The 17,265-nt window shown below is 58.7% G+C and overlaps 1 protein-coding gene across 1 annotated transcript in view; it reads left to right on the top strand.

Annotated features, from left to right (window-relative positions):
* The window catches only part of DNAH1 (dynein axonemal heavy chain 1), a 74,730-nt gene that overhangs the window by 52,531 nt on the left and 4,934 nt on the right, over window positions 1-17,265 (top strand). Inside the window, exons 44-67 of the mRNA XM_065935348.1 lie at window positions 293-466; window positions 1,228-1,266; window positions 2,349-2,527; window positions 3,783-4,013; window positions 4,637-4,833; window positions 5,242-5,377; window positions 6,291-6,499; window positions 6,710-6,881; window positions 7,643-7,834; window positions 8,206-8,316; window positions 9,502-9,687; window positions 10,107-10,298; window positions 11,436-11,603; window positions 11,694-11,885; window positions 12,081-12,212; window positions 12,686-12,811; window positions 13,435-13,554; window positions 13,680-13,829; window positions 13,946-14,106; window positions 14,947-15,172; window positions 15,309-15,504; window positions 15,836-15,987; window positions 16,623-16,819; window positions 17,075-17,219. Coding sequence (XP_065791420.1) covers window positions 293-466; window positions 1,228-1,266; window positions 2,349-2,527; window positions 3,783-4,013; window positions 4,637-4,833; window positions 5,242-5,377; window positions 6,291-6,499; window positions 6,710-6,881; window positions 7,643-7,834; window positions 8,206-8,316; window positions 9,502-9,687; window positions 10,107-10,298; window positions 11,436-11,603; window positions 11,694-11,885; window positions 12,081-12,212; window positions 12,686-12,811; window positions 13,435-13,554; window positions 13,680-13,829; window positions 13,946-14,106; window positions 14,947-15,172; window positions 15,309-15,504; window positions 15,836-15,987; window positions 16,623-16,819; window positions 17,075-17,219 — 3,983 coding nt within the window. The remainder of the gene's footprint in view (window positions 1-292; window positions 467-1,227; window positions 1,267-2,348; window positions 2,528-3,782; window positions 4,014-4,636; window positions 4,834-5,241; window positions 5,378-6,290; window positions 6,500-6,709; window positions 6,882-7,642; window positions 7,835-8,205; window positions 8,317-9,501; window positions 9,688-10,106; window positions 10,299-11,435; window positions 11,604-11,693; window positions 11,886-12,080; window positions 12,213-12,685; window positions 12,812-13,434; window positions 13,555-13,679; window positions 13,830-13,945; window positions 14,107-14,946; window positions 15,173-15,308; window positions 15,505-15,835; window positions 15,988-16,622; window positions 16,820-17,074; window positions 17,220-17,265) is intronic.

Genomic DNA, 17,265 nt, shown 5'->3' with positions numbered 1-17,265 from the left:
GACAGGGGGTGGTTTGGGGTGTGCTGGTCAGAGCCTAGGCCCACAGACTCATAGAGGGTCCACAAAAATGTCCTAATCTCTTTTAAAAGCAAGGGGAAAATGAACATTTAGGTCACAGAGCATTTAAAATGTATGATATTAGTGCATTTGTCTATGTGCCAATGCTATTGTAAAGTATAAATTTAAAAAAATTTTTTAATTGAGGAGGCCCATGAAGGTGGAAGTACTCAGGGCCTACAAAAGCCTTAATGTAGCCCCTGGCAGGGCCTCTGACTTCCTACTCCCACTCCAGGAGCCTTCAAGCATCTGGTGGATATCAACTTTGTCTGTGCCATGGGCCCCCCTGGTGGAGGCAGAAATGCCATCACCCCACGGTTGACCCGCCATTTCAACTACCTGTCCTTTGCTGAGATGGATGAGGTCAGCAAGAAGCGCATCTTCTCCACCATCCTGGGCAGTTGGGTGGGTAAGTACCAGGCAAGAGTGGGGGAGGCCATGGGCTCCAGCGGAAGCCCAGGTCCAATGAGCCACACTGGGAAGAGCCGGGGTGGCTGAACCACTGACTTCACCCCTTACTCAGCTCTGTTACCTTTGGCCAGTTCATGAACCTCTCTGAGCCAGTTTCTTCATCTAAAATGGGTGACAGTATTAGTACCCATCACCCCAAGTTGTGAAGGTTAAATAAGACACTGCATGTAGAGCATCTGGTATGAAGCTGGCACATAGAAACTGCTGAATATATGATTTATACATATGCATACAAATACATTCACCTATATAAGCACACACACACATATGTTAGAATCTCTAGTAGAGAGATATTATTGATACTTGGAGCATGAGGAAATACCACCAAGATAGAGTGAACAAAGTGGTCCTCATCTTCCATGAGGCTTGAAGAAAGGTCTGCCCCAGAATGCAGTTTCCCCTAACCAGTCCACTTCCCACCGAGAACATGTTCTGACCTTTAAACTCCACTTGGCACTGTGGCAGGTGGTGAGTGAGGGGAGTCAGGCCTTCCCTCCTCTGGGCTGCCCTGCCCCGCCCCCAGGGACTATCGGCCAGAACTTGCCTCCATGCCCAGCTTAGGGGTGGGGCCATGTGGCTCTGAGGAGGCGATGGTGGTCAGGGGCTGCTCTGGGGCTGCTCAGCTGGGTGTAGGCGGTCAAGGTGGGCAGCAAGTGGCTCACCTAACTCTGAGTCCTTGTCTCTCCCTCAATCCTCTAGATGGACTCCTCGGAGAAAAGAGTTACCGGGAGCCCGTGCGTAAGTGAAGTGCCCAGAACCTGGCGCAGGGCCTGGAGGGGGCAAGGGTCCTTGTTCCAGGGGCAGCCCTGGACTCACGTTGGATGTGGCTGAGGCTTGGGTCCCAGGGGCCACAGTGAGCCCTCCTTAGGCTCCTGTGGGGACCCCTGGACAGTGCCGGAGCAAAGGTCGCCCCGCACCGACAGTCTCCGTAGGGTCATTCACCTGTTACGTGGCTGGTCAGGACCTGGGCCCATGCCTGTCCCATAGTAGAAGCAAGGTGAGTGTCCCTCCTCCAGTTCTGAGCCTGCTTGGCCCCTCAGGGCTTCAGGTCTCTGTTCCCATGCACTCCTGAGCAAGGCCTCCCCAGCATTTATATCAAATGTCCCAACCCCGGCTTATTCAGTCTCCTGTTTACTGGTCGGAGTCTGTCTTCCTCACCAAGAATGTCAGTTTGTTGGGGTGAGAAGTGTGTCTGCAGGGGCCGGCCCCCGTGCCCAGCACCTAAAACAGTCCCTGTGTTAACAGAGGAGCCCACGTTGGAGCTGGTGAGCCCTTCTGCCCCTTCTTTGCCTTTTTTCCTCTTTGTGGAGGCTCTCTCTGCCCCACATTCTCCCTGACAGAATTTTGGTTCTCAGCAAAAAACTGGATGGTTTTCAGAGCACAAGCAAATAGATTGTGTAGTGGTAAAAATGCAAGGGGGTGATAAGCCCCCAAGGTCCTGGCTGAGCCCAGGCTTCCACACCCACGGCAGTGCACTCCTTACCCGCATGTAGGTAAGGACCCCTCCCATGTATGGCTCTGAGCAGCACGTTTCATTCAGGTCTGGCCCCATTAGTGTCTCCAATTCCACAACTGTATCCCAGCACCCCAACACAGGGACAGGCTAGGTCAGTGATAAAGATATAAAGGTGGGGAGCTCCCAGCGAGAAATTCCTCACCCCATGGTGGGGGTCACCAGGAAGACCTTGTCAGGGGTAGCATCTGAGAGGTCTGCAGGGCGGGGGGAGTCCAAGCCTGCAGGCTGGGGAAAGGCATGTGCAGAGGACACAGCCCCGGATCTGCAGGGGCCGTGACCCAGGTCCGCTCTCCTGTTCCTTCAGCTGGGGCCCCCAACATCGCCCACTTCACGGATCCCCTCGTGGAAGCCACCATCATGGTGTACTCCACCATCACCTCCCAGCTGCTGCCCACCCCGGCCAAGTCCCACTACACCTTCAACCTGCGGGACCTCTCCAAGGTCTTCCAGGGAATGCTCATGGCCGACCCAGCCAAGGTCGAGGTGAGGACTGGTGGGCCCCTCCCCAGTGTACGCAAATGCTCACACTGACCTCACAGTCCTTCCGCGACCCTAGTTTTAGGCCTTCCTGATCAAACACTCCTCAGCCTTGATCTGGTCAGGCCCTGGGGCTAGGGGCGGAACTTGGCATCGGCAGCTGCCAAGCCCCGAGGAGCTTCATGCAGCTGAGTCCCATCTTGCTGGTGAAATCCATGCCTAGGATAGTGGCTGTGATGGGGCCACACAAAAGCAGGAGCCAGGCCCCGGCAAGGCCTGCTGGGTTCCTGATGGCAGCCCAGGGTATAAGAAAACTGGGGGAAGAGTCCATGGGATGCCTTCTAGGAACTGAAGGTACCAGGAGGAAGGAGCAGGAGTGCAGCAGGGAGCAGTGTCAAGGGTGCTGGGTGCCTGTGCAGCTCCGTGGCTGCAGCGGGAGAGAGTCTGGAAGTGTTGGGAGCCGGGGGTGGGGAGGGTGTAGATTTGCACTTTGGAATGGGGGATGGATGGGTCAGTGTGTGCGGGCCTGGTGTCTAAGGGACAGGGTGAACAGGACAGACACTAGCCTTGGCCCTCCAAGCTCTAGGCAGAGGGGTCGAGAGAAGAGCCTGGGGACTTCCTGAGGCCGGTCCCATCACCTGAGGAGAGGCAGGAGAGTCAGCACGGAGGCGGCAGCAGGATGTGGATAGTGTCAGAGAGGACTCGGGGATCAAGTGAGGAGTTAGATGTGGGGTGTCAGGAAGGTATAAGGAGTCAGGATTCCCTCCCAGACTCAGGGTTTGGGGAGCTGTGGGGACTCTGAAAACTGTGCTGAGTCACTTCAGTCGTGCCTGACTCTTTGTGACCGCATGGACTATAGCCTGCCAGGCTCTTCTGTCCAAGGGATTCTCCAGGCAAGAATACTGGAGCAGGTTGCCATTTCTTTCTTTCTCTGGGGGTTCTTCCTGACCCAAGGATCAAATTTGAGTCTCTTTGTCTCCTGTATTGGCAGGCGTGTTCTTTAACACTAGTACCACCCAGGAAGCCCAGGGTGAGGGGGACCCTGAAGCTAAAGGAGCTGGGTGCCCAGCTGGCACAGCTGGGCCTGAAGCAGGGGGTGGCAGTGGAGAGGCCAGGGCAGCAGTGTGTGGACTGTATCCTGCATGGGCCAGCAGACCCTCAGGGTCCTGCCAGGTCCCGGTGAGAGAGCCAGGCCCAGGTCAGGGCCCCTGGTGCGTTGAGAGGTGGCTGAGGGCAGGCACTGACGCCAGGGTGGCCGCAGGACAAGGTGCAGCTGCTGCGCCTGTGGTACCACGAGAGCTGCCGCGTGTTCCGGGACCGCCTGGTGAACGACGAGGACCGTGACTGGTTCGACAAGCTCCTGGAGAGCCACATGGATGAGTGGGAGGTGGGCTTCGAAGAGGTCTGCCCCTTCCAGCCCATCCTTTACGGGGACTTCATGTCGCCAGGCTCCGACGTCAAATCCTACGAGCTCATCACCAATGAGAGGAAGGTGAGGGTCCTGCTGGGGCCCTAGCCCTGGGACCCCGGACCTCTGTGGCCACTGCTAAAACCATCACTCTCTGACCAGGGGGCTAGACACTGGTCTGGAAGGCCAGCTCAGGGACGTCATCAGTTGCCTCTCTGAGTCCCCATCTCCTCACCTGTCAAATGGGTGCAGGAGGCCCCATTTGGCCCTTTGCTGAGACCTGCTCCATAACTGGGGACACACTAAGCCGTTTGAGGGGCTGTCATCCACCCACAGAGCTGTGGCAGGGCCCCTGGGGCCACAAGTCTTGAGTCAAGATCCCAGGGTAGCAGGATGAAGCTGGAGTGGGTGGGCCTCCTGATAGTTTCTCCCCACACAGACCCTCTCCAGTTCTCAGTAGCTCCCACGGGGCCCCAGGTTCGTACATCCTGGGAAAAGCCCTGGAGGCAGCAGGCAGCTCTCTGACCCCACCCTCAGGCCTCGTTGTGTCGGACAGGTCAGGCCTCATTCATCCCTCCCTCCTTGTACAGAGGAGCATAGGGAAGGGGGGGATATTCTCCCCGACAGCACATGTCGGGGGTGGGGGGGACATGGTGCACGGGGACAGAAGGAGGACCCAGCTGTTCTCATCCCCACCCCGCCCCCAGATGATGCAGGTGATCGAGGAGTACATGGAAGACTACAACCAGATCAACACCGCCAAGCTGAGGCTGGTGCTCTTCATGGACGCCATGAGTCACGTCTGCCGCATCAGCCGCACCCTGCGCCAGGCGCTGGGCAACGCCCTCCTGCTGGGTGTGGGCGGCAGCGGCCGCAGCTCCCTCACGAGACTGGCCTCGCACATGTGAGGGCCCCCAGGCATGGTGGGTGGCGGGTGGCTTGTGGCAGACTCATTTCCATCCCTGTTCTTCCTCATGTTCCGCACTTGGGCAGACCCACTTGGCCCACGGGCTTCTAGAAGGCCTGGGCTCCAAGGAGAGGCAGCAGCCGGGGCCTGTGATGCTGCGGGGAAGGCAGCGGGTAGCTGCAGGCATCCAGGAGGGGTTCCTGGAGGAGGTGACCATGGGCCTTCTCTCTGAATCAGAGCTTGGCGGATGGAAAGGAAGGGCATTCCAGGCTGAGGGAGCAGCCTCAGCAAAGGTCTGGAGGCCAGAGAGCAGGTTCAGGGCCGAGGAGTCAGCAAGTCTGCCCAGGACGAGAGCAGATGGCTCAAGTGAAGCCTTAAACTCTCTACCCAAATACTTGTCTCCAGGGCCGAGTACGAGTGCTTCCAGATTGAGCTATCTAAGAACTACGGCATGACAGAGTGGCGTGATGACGTCAAGAAGGTCTTGCTCAAGGCTGGCTTGCACAACCTGCCCATCACCTTCCTGTTTTCAGATACCCAGGTGCCACCACACGGGCAGTGGGCAGGGTCTGGGTTGAGCGGGATACAACTCACCCCAGCACGCCATCCAGAATGGTGGTCAGTCCTTTGAGTCCAGGTCCCTGTCAGTGGGCGTGGATCTTGGGAGGAATGGCTGGAAGAGGGGCAGGGAGCCAAACCCAGCCTGGGGAGGTGGGCATAGATCATGGCTACCCCCAGAGGTAAAGAAGGCCCCTGGCGCCATGGCTGACCACAGGCAGAACCACACGCACTGGTCAAGAGCTTCTGACCTCAAGGACCACAGGACTGGTGCCTACAGTGCTGGGCCCATGGCTTCCTTCCTGGGGCTGCTCCATCTGGAGCTCCCTAGGTGTGAAGCCTCTTCCAGGGCTGAGAGAAGGAGAGGTGTGGGTCCAGAGCCTCAAGACAGACAGGGCAGTGCTTCAGCCTGACTGACATTTGGGGTTGGGCCAAAATTGAAGCCCCAGAAGGCTCCCAGCCAGCCCTGCTCTTCTCTCTGGGGCTTCCCTTACATAGTCAGGCAAGAGAGGGTGCCTTCTGGCACTGGCGGGGCCCTGGCCATATGAGATAGGAAGGAACTGTTTCTGCTTGTGGCCTAGTTTTCTCCGGCGAGTTAACTGTGAGATATGGAGAGGCCCAGCAAGAGAGGAGGAAGACACTGCATGTCCCACCCAGGACCCAGGCCCTTCCATAGCCAAGCACCGATGTTCAGAGTCTCTGCTGCAGGGCGGGTCTGGGTGTGAGTCCTTGACCACAACTCGGGAGGTCACCTGCGTAACCCCGGGCTTCTCTGAGCCTAGTGGCCCTGTCCGTGGAAGAGGTCTGCTGCTAAGGTCCAGGGAGACCAGGGTCGTGGAGCCCCACACCCCAGGGCCGTCGTCAAGGTTCAGTTCCTCCACCCTGCTCTCCCCCAGATCAAGAATGAGTCTTTCCTGGAGGACATTAACAACATCCTGAACTCAGGCGACATTCCCAACCTCTACAACGTGGATGAGCAGGACCAGATCATCACCACCATGAGGCCATACATCCAGGAGCAGGGCCTGCAGCCCACCAAGGCCAACCTCATGGCTGCCTACACTGGGCGTGTGCGCAGCAACATCCACATGGTGCTGTGCATGAGGTGTGGGCGGCCGTCGCAGCCCCACGGGACCGTGGTTGGGGCGGGGGGGCGGCCTGGGCCTGCCCGCCGTGCCACTGGGCCCAGGCTGCTCTGCCCTGGTGTCCTGGCTCACACACCACAGGGCTGTCAAATAACCCTGGGTCCTGGGTTCCTGGGCGGGGCAGGGGGGTGTCAGTGTCTCAGGGTCTCATTTGAGCCCTCGCCCCCCAGCCCCATTGGAGAGGTCTTCCGAGCTCGCCTGAGACAGTTCCCCTCCCTGGTCAACTGCTGCACCATTGACTGGTTTAATGAGTGGCCGGCAGAGGCCCTGGAGTCTGTGGCCATCATGTTCCTGAGTGAGATCCCAGAGCTGGACGCCAGCCCCAAAGTAATTGAAGGACTGGTAGGTATCTCGGTGAGGAGAAAGCCCGTGTGGGGAGAGACTGTGTAGATTTGGGCGTGGGGTCACCAAGGTCTGGGTGAGAGTTCCCAGGCGCACTGCGTATGGGAAGTCTCTAGGCAGACAGCTTTACCTGTCTAAGCCTCAGTTTCCTCATCTGTATAATAGGAATGTCACACGGTGTCACGGTGATATAGAAGGCTGGACACACAGTTTCACAGTCACCATTATCTTATTCCCAGAGGGTTTCATAGCAGCTTCTCTGAAGAGCCCTCTGATACAACCCAGAGACCACAGATGAGTGGGAGGGCTCGTTATGTCTAGCCCAACCTAAGAAATTGGTGGTCACCTGAGGGCCGAGAGCTCAGATGAGCCCACTGCTGTTCAACCATGCTGAGGCCCGGGGCCTTCCCTTCCCCCATCTACAGCCTCCAAGTGGGGCCCCACCTTAGGGTTTTCTGAGCAAGGTAGGACCGAGGGGCTGTGATAAGGGCACCAGGCCAAGAGCCAGGATACCTCTAGGCCCAAATTCAAAGTGAACTTTGCCCTTGACAACTGTGTCAACTTGAAAAAGCCTCTTGACTTCTCTTGAGTCATGGGGTTTTTGTCTGCAGAGTAGGTGACCATTAGCTGGAGATCCCCTCCTGTGAAAGTGAGTGTGAGGGGCACCCGACTCCCTCCCCAGGCCCAGGCTTCGGTGGCTTCAAGGGCACCCTGGTACCCCATCTCTACCAGACTGGCATCCTCAATCTCTTTCCCCACAGATTCAGGTCTGTGTGTATATCCACCAGTCGGTGGCCAAGAAGTGTGTCGAGTATCTGGCTGAGCTGGCCCGCCACAACTATGTGACCCCCAAGAGCTACCTGGAGCTGCTCAATATCTTCTCCATCCTTGTTGGGCAGAAGAAACAGGAGCTGAAGACCGCTAAGAACCGCATGAAGAGTGGCCTTGACAAGGTGGGGCCAGGGGTGGGGGCCTTGTGGGCAACCGCTGGCTGCATGTGATTCTGCCCATTCTGTCTCAGCCCTGACTCCACATGACCCCTTTCAGTTGGCAGCCCACAGTGTTTAAATGGGGAACCTCTTCCCTCACTGAAGGTAGCGGGCCAAGGGCAAGACCACAGCAGGTCACCCCAAAGACTTTTAGTGGACTACTCCCTTCTTCTGGGGCCCCCTGGGCAACCTGGAGGACCCTGAAGCAGCCGGCCACAGCCTCTCACTCGTGAATGAATAAGGGCAGCCCCGCAGGGCCCTCTCCCTGTTCCCCAGGCCTAGCTCTCTGGTCCCTATCACACCTGATTTCCTCTCTGTGCCCCCACACCCCTCAGCTGCTGCGCACCGCAGAGGACGTGGCCAAGATGCAGGAGGAGCTGGAGATTATGCGCCCCCTGCTGGAGGAGGCTGCCAGGGACACCACGCTCACCATGGAGCAGATCAAGGTCGGTGGTGCTCCTGGGCTCCCTCCCTGATGGCTGAGCATGTCTGAGGAGGTTCAGCATCCCCACACAGCCACAAGATCCCTAGCGGCCCGGACTCTCGGTGCCCAGGTCCCTCATTCAGCCGTGCAGTCCCTCAACAAATGCTTGCTCAGAACCTATTCTGTGCCGGGCACTGCCCTGGATAGGAGATAGGGTGATGAGCATGACAGACAAATCCAAACCCGACAGTCACAGCACAGGTTGTTGTAAGCAGGAGGGATGCCACAAGCAATGGTGCAGAGTCTGCTTAAGTCTCCCTCTGAGACTCTCTGAGTCTACACGAGGGCCTGTGTTTAAGAGTTAGTCCTCTGTGAACCCTTTCAACTTAAAAAAAAAAAAAAAAAAAAAGAGTTAGTCCTCTGATGGTAAAGAATCTGCCCGCCGTGTGGGAGACCCTGGTTCTGATCCCTGGGTCAGGAAGATCCCCTGGAGAAGGGAATGGCAACCCACTCCAGTATTCCTACCTGAAGAATTCCATGGACTCCCAGAGAAGCCTGGGAGGCTATAGTCCATGGGGGTCGCTAAGAGTTGGACACAACTGAGTGACTCACAGACAGACACACACACACACACACACACACACACACACACACACACACACACACACACACACACACACACACACACACACACACACACACACACACACACACACACACACACACACACACACACACACACACACACACACACACCCCTCACTGTAGCCTCTGCAGATTCCCATATTCATGACGGCAGCTTTCTGGAAGAAACAATCATGTCCTGCTCTGCAAAGGCAGTGGCACTGGAAATTTTTCCAGCAGATGGAAAGGAAATGGTTTGTGGGAGGGGAGCATCTTTCTCTGTCTTGCATGGAGGTGCCCTGTGGGTTTAGGGGGTCCTGCCCCTGGGGCAGTTATGCTTAAGCACATAAAGCCCAGAGCCCCATGCCAGGCCCACAATGAGCACTCAGGATTGGAAGGAGCTGCTAGCACTCCCAGATCTCCACAGGCTATCACAGCCAAGAGGGGCCTCTGAGAATGGGGCATCTCAACCCTCATTCCCTTCCATCTGGGGAGACTGAGACACTGAGAGGAGAAAATGGAGGCGGGTTCACCGGTCCCTGACGTTGGCCACCCGTGGGGCCTCACTACCTCTGGTCCCTAGGTGGACACAACCATTGCTGAGGAGACCCGGAATTCAGTGCAAGCAGAGGAGATCAAGGCCAATGAGAAGGCCAGGAAGGCACAAGCTATCGCTGATGATGCCCAGAAGGACCTGGATGAGGCTCTGCCAGCCCTGGACGCAGCCCTGGCCAGCTTGCGCAACCTCAACAAGAATGATGTGACTGAGGTGGGTGGCTTGGCCCCTTCTGGGCAGCTCTCCTGATGCCTCTTTGGGTTCTGGCCCATAGGCTCTCCCTCTAACATCTCATGAGCGTCATCTGTCGAGAGGTGAGGGCAGAACTAGAGCTTGAACCCAGCTGCCTGCTCTTACCTCCTTGTATCCATCCCGAGGACCCAGGCAGGTGCCTGAGGAAAGCTCTGGGCCCTGAGAAATGACCATGTAAGGCCTTTTGGCCAAGCCTGGGTACATGGGGGAGCAGTAGTCGCCACAGGCTAAGACAGACCTCTGGGGATCCCCGGGCATACCCATGGTCTGTACCGGTAGGGACTCAGTTAGTAGGGCCCACCCTATCTGGAAGCTGTCCCTGCCTGGGGGTGCCCACTATGACGGACCTCCCCCTTCCCGACTCTTGGCCTGGTCCCCAGGTGCGTGCCATGCAGCGGCCACCACCAGGTGTGAAGCTGGTCATCGAAGCTGTGTGCATCATGAAGGGCATCAAGCCCAAGAAGGTCCCAGGAGAGAAGCCTGGCTCCAAGGTGGATGACTATTGGGAGCCAGGCAAGGGGCTGCTGCAGGACCCCGGCCGCTTCCTGGAGAGCCTCTTCAAGTTTGACAAGGTGTGCATGCCAGGCACCCGGCCAGCTGGGCAGAGAGGCGGGGGGAAGGAACTGTCCCCTCCCCCACAGAACTGGGGCCTCCATCCCATCTCCCTCTGCCTGCAACACACATAGCCCTGTGGTCACAGAGTCGAGGGGACCAGACCCTGGCCCAGAGGAGCTCTCCAGCTAGGGGTCAGGGGGCAACAGATGGGTATTGATGAATCAGGACCTGGGAAGGCTCCAGTGCCCACGGGATAATCACCCACAGTCACTCCAAGGGGAGTCTCTCTCCTGTCCTTTTCTCCCTGCAGCCCCTGTGGCCCCGGCCAAGACCTTCCCTGGCTGCTCAACTATCGCCCCTCTCTCGGTCTCAGCCCTTGAGATTTAACACCTGTCTGTCTCTGGATTTCTCTCTCTTCCTGTCTGTCTGGGGCTCTCAGTATCCATGGGCATGTGCTCTCACGGGGATGCTTGTGGTGAGGCCCACCTGGAGCCTACAGCCCTCTCGGAGGTTTCTCTCCAGCCCACATGGGCCACCCACCACCACCATGTGTCAGGGCTAAAGCCCTGGGCACATCCTAAGGAGGGTAGAGACAATGGCCCATCTCAGGGACAGCTGGACTACATACGGAGCTCCCCATCCCTCCAATTAAGCCAAATCAGGAGGCTCACGGCCAGCGCTCAGGCTCCCTTGGTCCCAAGCTCTGACCTCTAGGAGCTCATGAACAGTACAGATTCCTGGATTCATCCTAAACTACAGACCTGGATTCTCCTAGCACAGGTCAAGAGCCCTAAAGGAGTGATGCGCTCCGGGGGTGGGGATTATTGCACTTGAACACGTGCCTGGTTGGACCTCAGAACCACTCTCATCTCCAGACCGGCCAGGAAGCAGCCGTTGTCTCTAAATGGGTTTTAAACAGGGCCTGTGTATTATCAGATCTTGAGGCTCTCAATTCTTGGGGAAGAAAAAATCTCTGATTGTATTCTTTGAAATCCTGGGACACAGAATTTCCTCTTCTGGCCAGCCTTTCTGGGTTTTATTTATTCCCTAGCCTGCCTGGGGCATAGAGGCAAGAGCAGGGTGTCCCTCCACCTCCCAGAGTCCTCTCCGTCCTCCCTGGGAAGTGGCCCCAAGCCCGTGGTTCCTATCCCCAGGACAACATTGGGGAGGCAGTGATCAAAGCCATCCAGCCATACATCGACAATGAGGAGTTCCAGCCGGCCGCCATCGCCAAGGTGTCCAAGGCCTGCACCTCCATCTGCCAGTGGGTGCGCGCCATGCACAAGTACCACTTTGTGGCCAAGGCCGTGGAGCCCAAGCGGGTGAGTGCTGGGTAGGCCTGGGGCCAGGGGCGGGGGCCTGGGCTCCCCCAGGGGCACCGGGAAAGCTGGCCCTGTTTCCTCCGCCCGCAGCAAGCCTTGCGGGAGGCCCAGGATGACCTGGAGGTGACACAGAGGATCCTGGAGGAGGCGAAGCAGCGCCTGCACGAGGTGGAGGACGGCATTGCCACGATGCAGGCCAAGTACCGCGAGTGCATCGCCAAGAAGGAGGAGCTGGAGCTGAAGTGTGAGCAGTGTGAGCAGCGGCTGGGCCGTGCTGACAAGGTGCGCACCCCTCTGGGGAGGGCCCGCGGGCACAGCCTGCCCTCGATGGACTGAAGGGGCCTGAGCAGTAGAGGGGGTGGTCCTGGGGTGTCTGTCCCTTCCCCCTCCCCAGCTACCTTGGTCAGGGGGCACTGCACCAAGCAGGGACATCCAGGGCCAGGCTTCCAGAGCTGACTCCATGGGCTGTCCCTGCAGCTCATCAACGGGCTGTCAGATGAGCGGGTGCGCTGGCAGGAGACGGTGGAGAACCTGGAACACATGCTTGACAGCATCTTCGGGGATGTGCTGGTGGCTGCCGGCTTTGTGGCCTACCTGGGCCCCTTCACGGTGAGGACCCCCCAGCCCCGCCGTGAGGCCTCACTTCCATAAGTGGTGGCCTGAGGGTGGCTCTTCTCTCACACACTTGTTCAACAAACATTTTTTTTAGATGTCCTGTCTGAGCCAGGTGTCGTTCTGGGCATTGGGGAAATGGCAGCTCACAAAACAGCCAGAAAACCTGCCCTGCAGGGCTGGCCTTTCTAGACAGAAGGCTGAACTTGTACTTCTGGGCTTGCTGGGCACCTCTCCCTCAGTCCTCACAGCTGCCCCGATGGGTGGGCACTGTTGCCATTCCCCCGGTTTCACTGGTAAGGGGCTGAGAGCTAGGGAGGCCGAGGATGTTCCCCACGGTGGGGCTGGGGCTCAGGCCTCCAGCTCCACGTCTCACCTCTCTGTGCAACTGCAAGCCCTGGGGTGCAGGGGAAGTGGGAGGCCATCGCGGCTGTCTCGGTGGGGTGGTCCTGAGTCTGGTGTCTCTCCAGGGCCAGTACCGCACGGTGCTCTACGACAGTTGGGTCAAACAGCTCTTGGCCCACAATGTCCCACACACCGCCGAGCCCACGCTGATCGGGACGCTGGGGAACCCCGTGAAGATCCGCTCCTGGCAGGTGCCCACCCTGGGGATCTGGAGCAACCAGGCTGGGCCTGCAGTGTGCTCTGGGCTGGGCCAGGAGGCCCCCGCCTCCCTCCTACCCTCTCTCCTGGGTCTGCTTAGAGCTGCCTTCCCTGAACCTGCCTGGGCCAGTCAGAGGCTGGCAGGTAGGAGAGGAGAAAGCCGAGTGGCACAGGTGCTAGCTGACTGCAGGCAGAGAGGTCAAAGGGTGCTTGTGAGAGTTGGGTGTGGTAGGAGAGCAGTGTCCAGAGTGCGGGGTTAAGAGATCGTGTCTGAGCTATGGACCCCGGAGGACAGGTGGAGTTGACACAAGGAGAGAACCAAGAGGCAGTAGGCAGAGGCCGAGTGTGGACACAGGCTGGGGGGCCCTAATGGCTCCATGAAGATGGTCTGGCTGAGCTAGGACTCAACAGGCAAGAGGAACAAGAGGCCCAGCGGAGGAGGGTGTCAGGAGTCAGCCCAAGACAGGGAGGCAGGTCCTGACAGTTGAGACCTTGTGCGCTGCCCCCCACCCTCACGAGGATGCAGTAAGGGGAAGGGGACACAGCTGGAGCACAAGGTTGGGGGTAGCTGCTACCCCACTGGTCCTGCTTGTGTGAGCCTCCCCCCCACCCACAGATCGCTGGCCTCCCCAACGACACCCTGTCAGTGGAGAATGGGGTCATCAACCAGTTCTCCCAGCGCTGGACCCACTTCATTGACCCTCAGGGCCAGGCCAACAAATGGATCAAGAACATGGTGAGCCTAGCCCTGCCACCACCCCACCCAGCGGGCCTTAGTAGGTGCATGGGGAGTAGCTGAGCCTCAGGCCAGCTCTCAGCCCACACGGACCCTTCCCCACTCCCTCCACTCCATGCCCCCAGGAGAAGGACAACGGGCTGGATGTGTTCAAGCTGAGCGACCGCGACTTCCTGCGCAGCATGGAGAATGCCATCCGCTTTGGCAAGCCCTGCCTCCTGGAGAATGTGGGCGAGGAGCTAGATCCCGCCCTGGAGCCTGTGCTACTCAAGCAGGTGGGCCTGCCGCTGCGGGTGTCGGGGCGGCCCAGACACGGGTGAGGGCAAACCGCTCCCCCTGCCTCACTGGTGGGGCCTCAGGCCACAGTGCTCACCCATCCCACCTGCTGCAGACCTATAAGCAGCAGGGGAACACGGTGCTGAAGCTGGGGGACACGGTGATCCCCTACCATGAGGACTTCAAGATGTACATCACCACCAAGCTGCCCAACCCCCACTACACACCCGAGATCTCCACCAAACTCACCCTCATCAACTTCACCCTGTCACCCAGGTAAGCCTCTGGCCCCCAGCCCCCCAAGTATCAGCTCTGCCTGGGCCTGCCTGGCTGCCCATCTCTCACCCCTAGGCTGAGACTCAGGGATTGTCCCCCTCGGAAACCCCGCCAGCTTCCTCGCAGGCTGTCTCCATTTCAGGTCATTCCAGCTCTTCCACCAATGCCCCTTACTTCCACTGTTCCCACCTAAGAATCAATGCTCCCCCTTCCCCCCAGCTTATCCTGATTCCAGGTCTGGAGCCCCTCTCCCAGCCTCCCTGAGCAGCACTAGCCCACCTCATCCGGATACCTTTTCCCTACAGCCCTCGCTGGGCCCTTGTGCCCTAGACCCAGAGCTGTCCTAGAGCCCCGAGGAGGGCATACTCTGACTCCCTGCACCCACGCCCTGTTTCCTGCCCTTGCTGCCCTACGCCCAGGCACTGCAGCTTTTGCTGGCCACCCGCAGAGTGCTGGCCACCTGACAGTGGCCACTGTGAACCTCTCCATGAATCACGGACTGAAAACCCCCTTAAGGCTTGGTCTTCACCATCACCCATAGCTTCCTCCTGCTGAGAGGGAGTTTCTCAGAGACCCCAGCAGCTCACGCATTCAACTGCCTGGCCCCTCCTGGGATTCCAGGCTCCCACCTGAGGTCTCACTGAGAACTGATCACTTTGAATCCAGGCTCTGCCTTAGCCCTGCAGCCTGAGGCTGAGGTCAGACCTCCCAGGCTGACACCAGCAGAGATGCTGGGCTCTTTGGAGCCCCAGGGGCATAGGTAGGCAGGTGAGCAGGCTCGAGGCTGGCCCTCCAGGGCTCACCAGGTGCTAAAGACATAATGTCTCCTGCTCCTGGCAGTGGCCTAGAGGACCAGCTGCTGGGCCAGGTCGTGGCTGAGGAGCGGCCCGACCTGGAGGAAGCCAAGAACCAGCTGATTGTCAGTAACGCCAAGATGCGCCAGGAGCTGAAGGACATTGAAGACCAGATCCTGTACCGCCTCAGCTCCTCCGAGGGCAATCCCGTGGATGACATGGAGCTCATCAAGGTGCTGGAGGCTTCCAAGATGAAGGCTGCCGAGATCCAGGTCGACAACTGCCCACCCACCCCTGCCCACCTCTCCCCACCTGCCCTGGGCCTGCCTGCATCACCACCCTCTTCTGCCTGCTGCTCTTTGCCAGCCTACCTGGGCCTGACCAGCAGCCCCCTTACTGCACCCCCAGGCCAAGGTCAGGATTGCAGAACAGACAGAGAAGGACATTGACCTCACGCGCATGGAGTACATTCCTGTGGCTGTCCGCACCCAGATCCTCTTCTTCTGCGTGTCCGACCTGGCCAACGTGGACCCCATGTACCAGTACTCCCTCGAGTGGTTTCTCAACATCTTCCTCTCGGGCATCGCCAACTCAGAGAGGGCAGGTAACCCCGACACAGATTCACATGTTGACCCAAACAACCAGGCTCCACCCTGGCACAGAGGTGACACACCTGGGTGCATTTCCACAGCAGGCACACACACGTAGACACACACCCAGGTTCACTGGTACACACCCTCATCAGACTCACCCTACATATGAACACACACCCCACTCCTAGCCTCCTTGGAGCAAATGCCCCAAGGGGGTGGGTGTGCCCCAGACTGCTCCTTTGGCTGCTGGGAAGACTGGCTGGGCTGGGCTGCACCCCAGGGATCTTTCTTCTCTGCCCCCCTAGCCCGTCCCCACACTGCCATCACCCCTCTGCCCTGCAGACAACCTGAAGAAGCGCATTGCCAACATCAACCACTACCTGACCTACAACCTCTACAGCAATGTCTGCCGCAGCCTCTTCGAGAAGCACAAGCTGATGTTTGCCTTCCTGCTGTGTGCCCGCATCATGATGAACCAGGGCAAGATCAACCAGGTGCGTGGCAGAGAGGCAGCTGCGGCCCGGTCAAGGACAGATGGCCTGAGGGCTTGCCCTGTTGCCGAGCTGAGAGAACAGGGTGGAAAGACAGGGCATATCAGGCAGGAGGGCACAGCAAGAGCAGATGGGCAGAGGCCTCCAGAAACAGTTATTTGCGTGAAACAGCCAGGAGGCCCCGGGTTAACTGTGACCTAACAGGTCCTGTGCACAGGCCTCCTTCTCAGAGCCTTGAGAGTACTAGTGAGCAGAGACCGTCCCGAGCCTCCCGGCTCACAGTCTCATGAATGCCAGGGATTTCGTGATGCGTTGGGAAGCATTGAGAGTGACATCCTCCACTGCTTGAGCCCTCACTGTGTGCCAAGTGCTGGGCTCACAACAACCCTCTGACCTACCCCTGGGTAGCAGAGTTCTGATTCTTCCTACTTTCCAAGTGAGGAAACAGAGGCTCAGAGAGGTCAAATATTTTGGCTCAGGTCACATAGCCAGGGAAAGGGAAAGAGGTAACACTAACCCAGACCTGTCGGACTACCACCCCCAGTTTTCTGTCTGAGGATGGTAGAGGGGGCTCTGCTGGGTGGACACTGGACCCATGGCTCAGGGCCCGGGCGCTTGCCTCCTCTGTCCCTTGCCAGAACGAGTGGCGCTACCTCCTGTCTGGAGGCTCTGTCTCGGTCATGAGTGAGAACCCTGCCCCGGACTGGCTGACAGACCGGGCCTGGAGAGACATCCAGGCGCTCTCCAACCTGCCGGCCTTCTCCTCCTTCGCCCATGATTTCGTGAAACACCTGTCGGAATTCCGGGCCATCTTTGACAGCCATGAGCCCCACCGGTGAGCTGGAGCCTGGGGCACAGCAGGGTGGGTGCATCCAGTGAGTGAGACCCAGTACAGGCTTGCCCTGGGCCTTCTCTGACGGGCCGCCCAGGGCTGCCCCGCAGCTGTGACTACATCTCTTCTGTGCCCCTGGCCATGTACCCCTGGACACTGCATTCTCCCCTGCTGTCCGGCATCCCCTCCCAAGCAGAGAGCCTGTGGCCATTGTCCTACCACAGGTCAGCTCTCAGGGGGACATGGGCATTGTTGCAGGGAGCCCTTGCCTGGCATCTGGGAGCAATACCTGGACCAGTTCCAGAAGCTGCTGGTCCTCCGCTGCCTACGTGGGGACAAGGTGACCAATGCCATGCAGGACTTCGTGGCCACCAACCTGGAGCCACGCTTCATTGAGCCCCAGGCAAGTGCTGTCAGCCAGCACCTGGGCTAATCGCCCCTCTGGGACC

Source organism: Muntiacus reevesi, chromosome 4 (genome assembly GCF_963930625.1).
Source record: "Muntiacus reevesi chromosome 4, mMunRee1.1, whole genome shotgun sequence".
NCBI classification, from domain to species: domain Eukaryota; kingdom Metazoa; phylum Chordata; class Mammalia; order Artiodactyla; family Cervidae; genus Muntiacus; species Muntiacus reevesi.
Note: the sequence above shows the minus strand (reverse complement) of the source record. Positions and strands in the feature narration are given on the sequence as shown.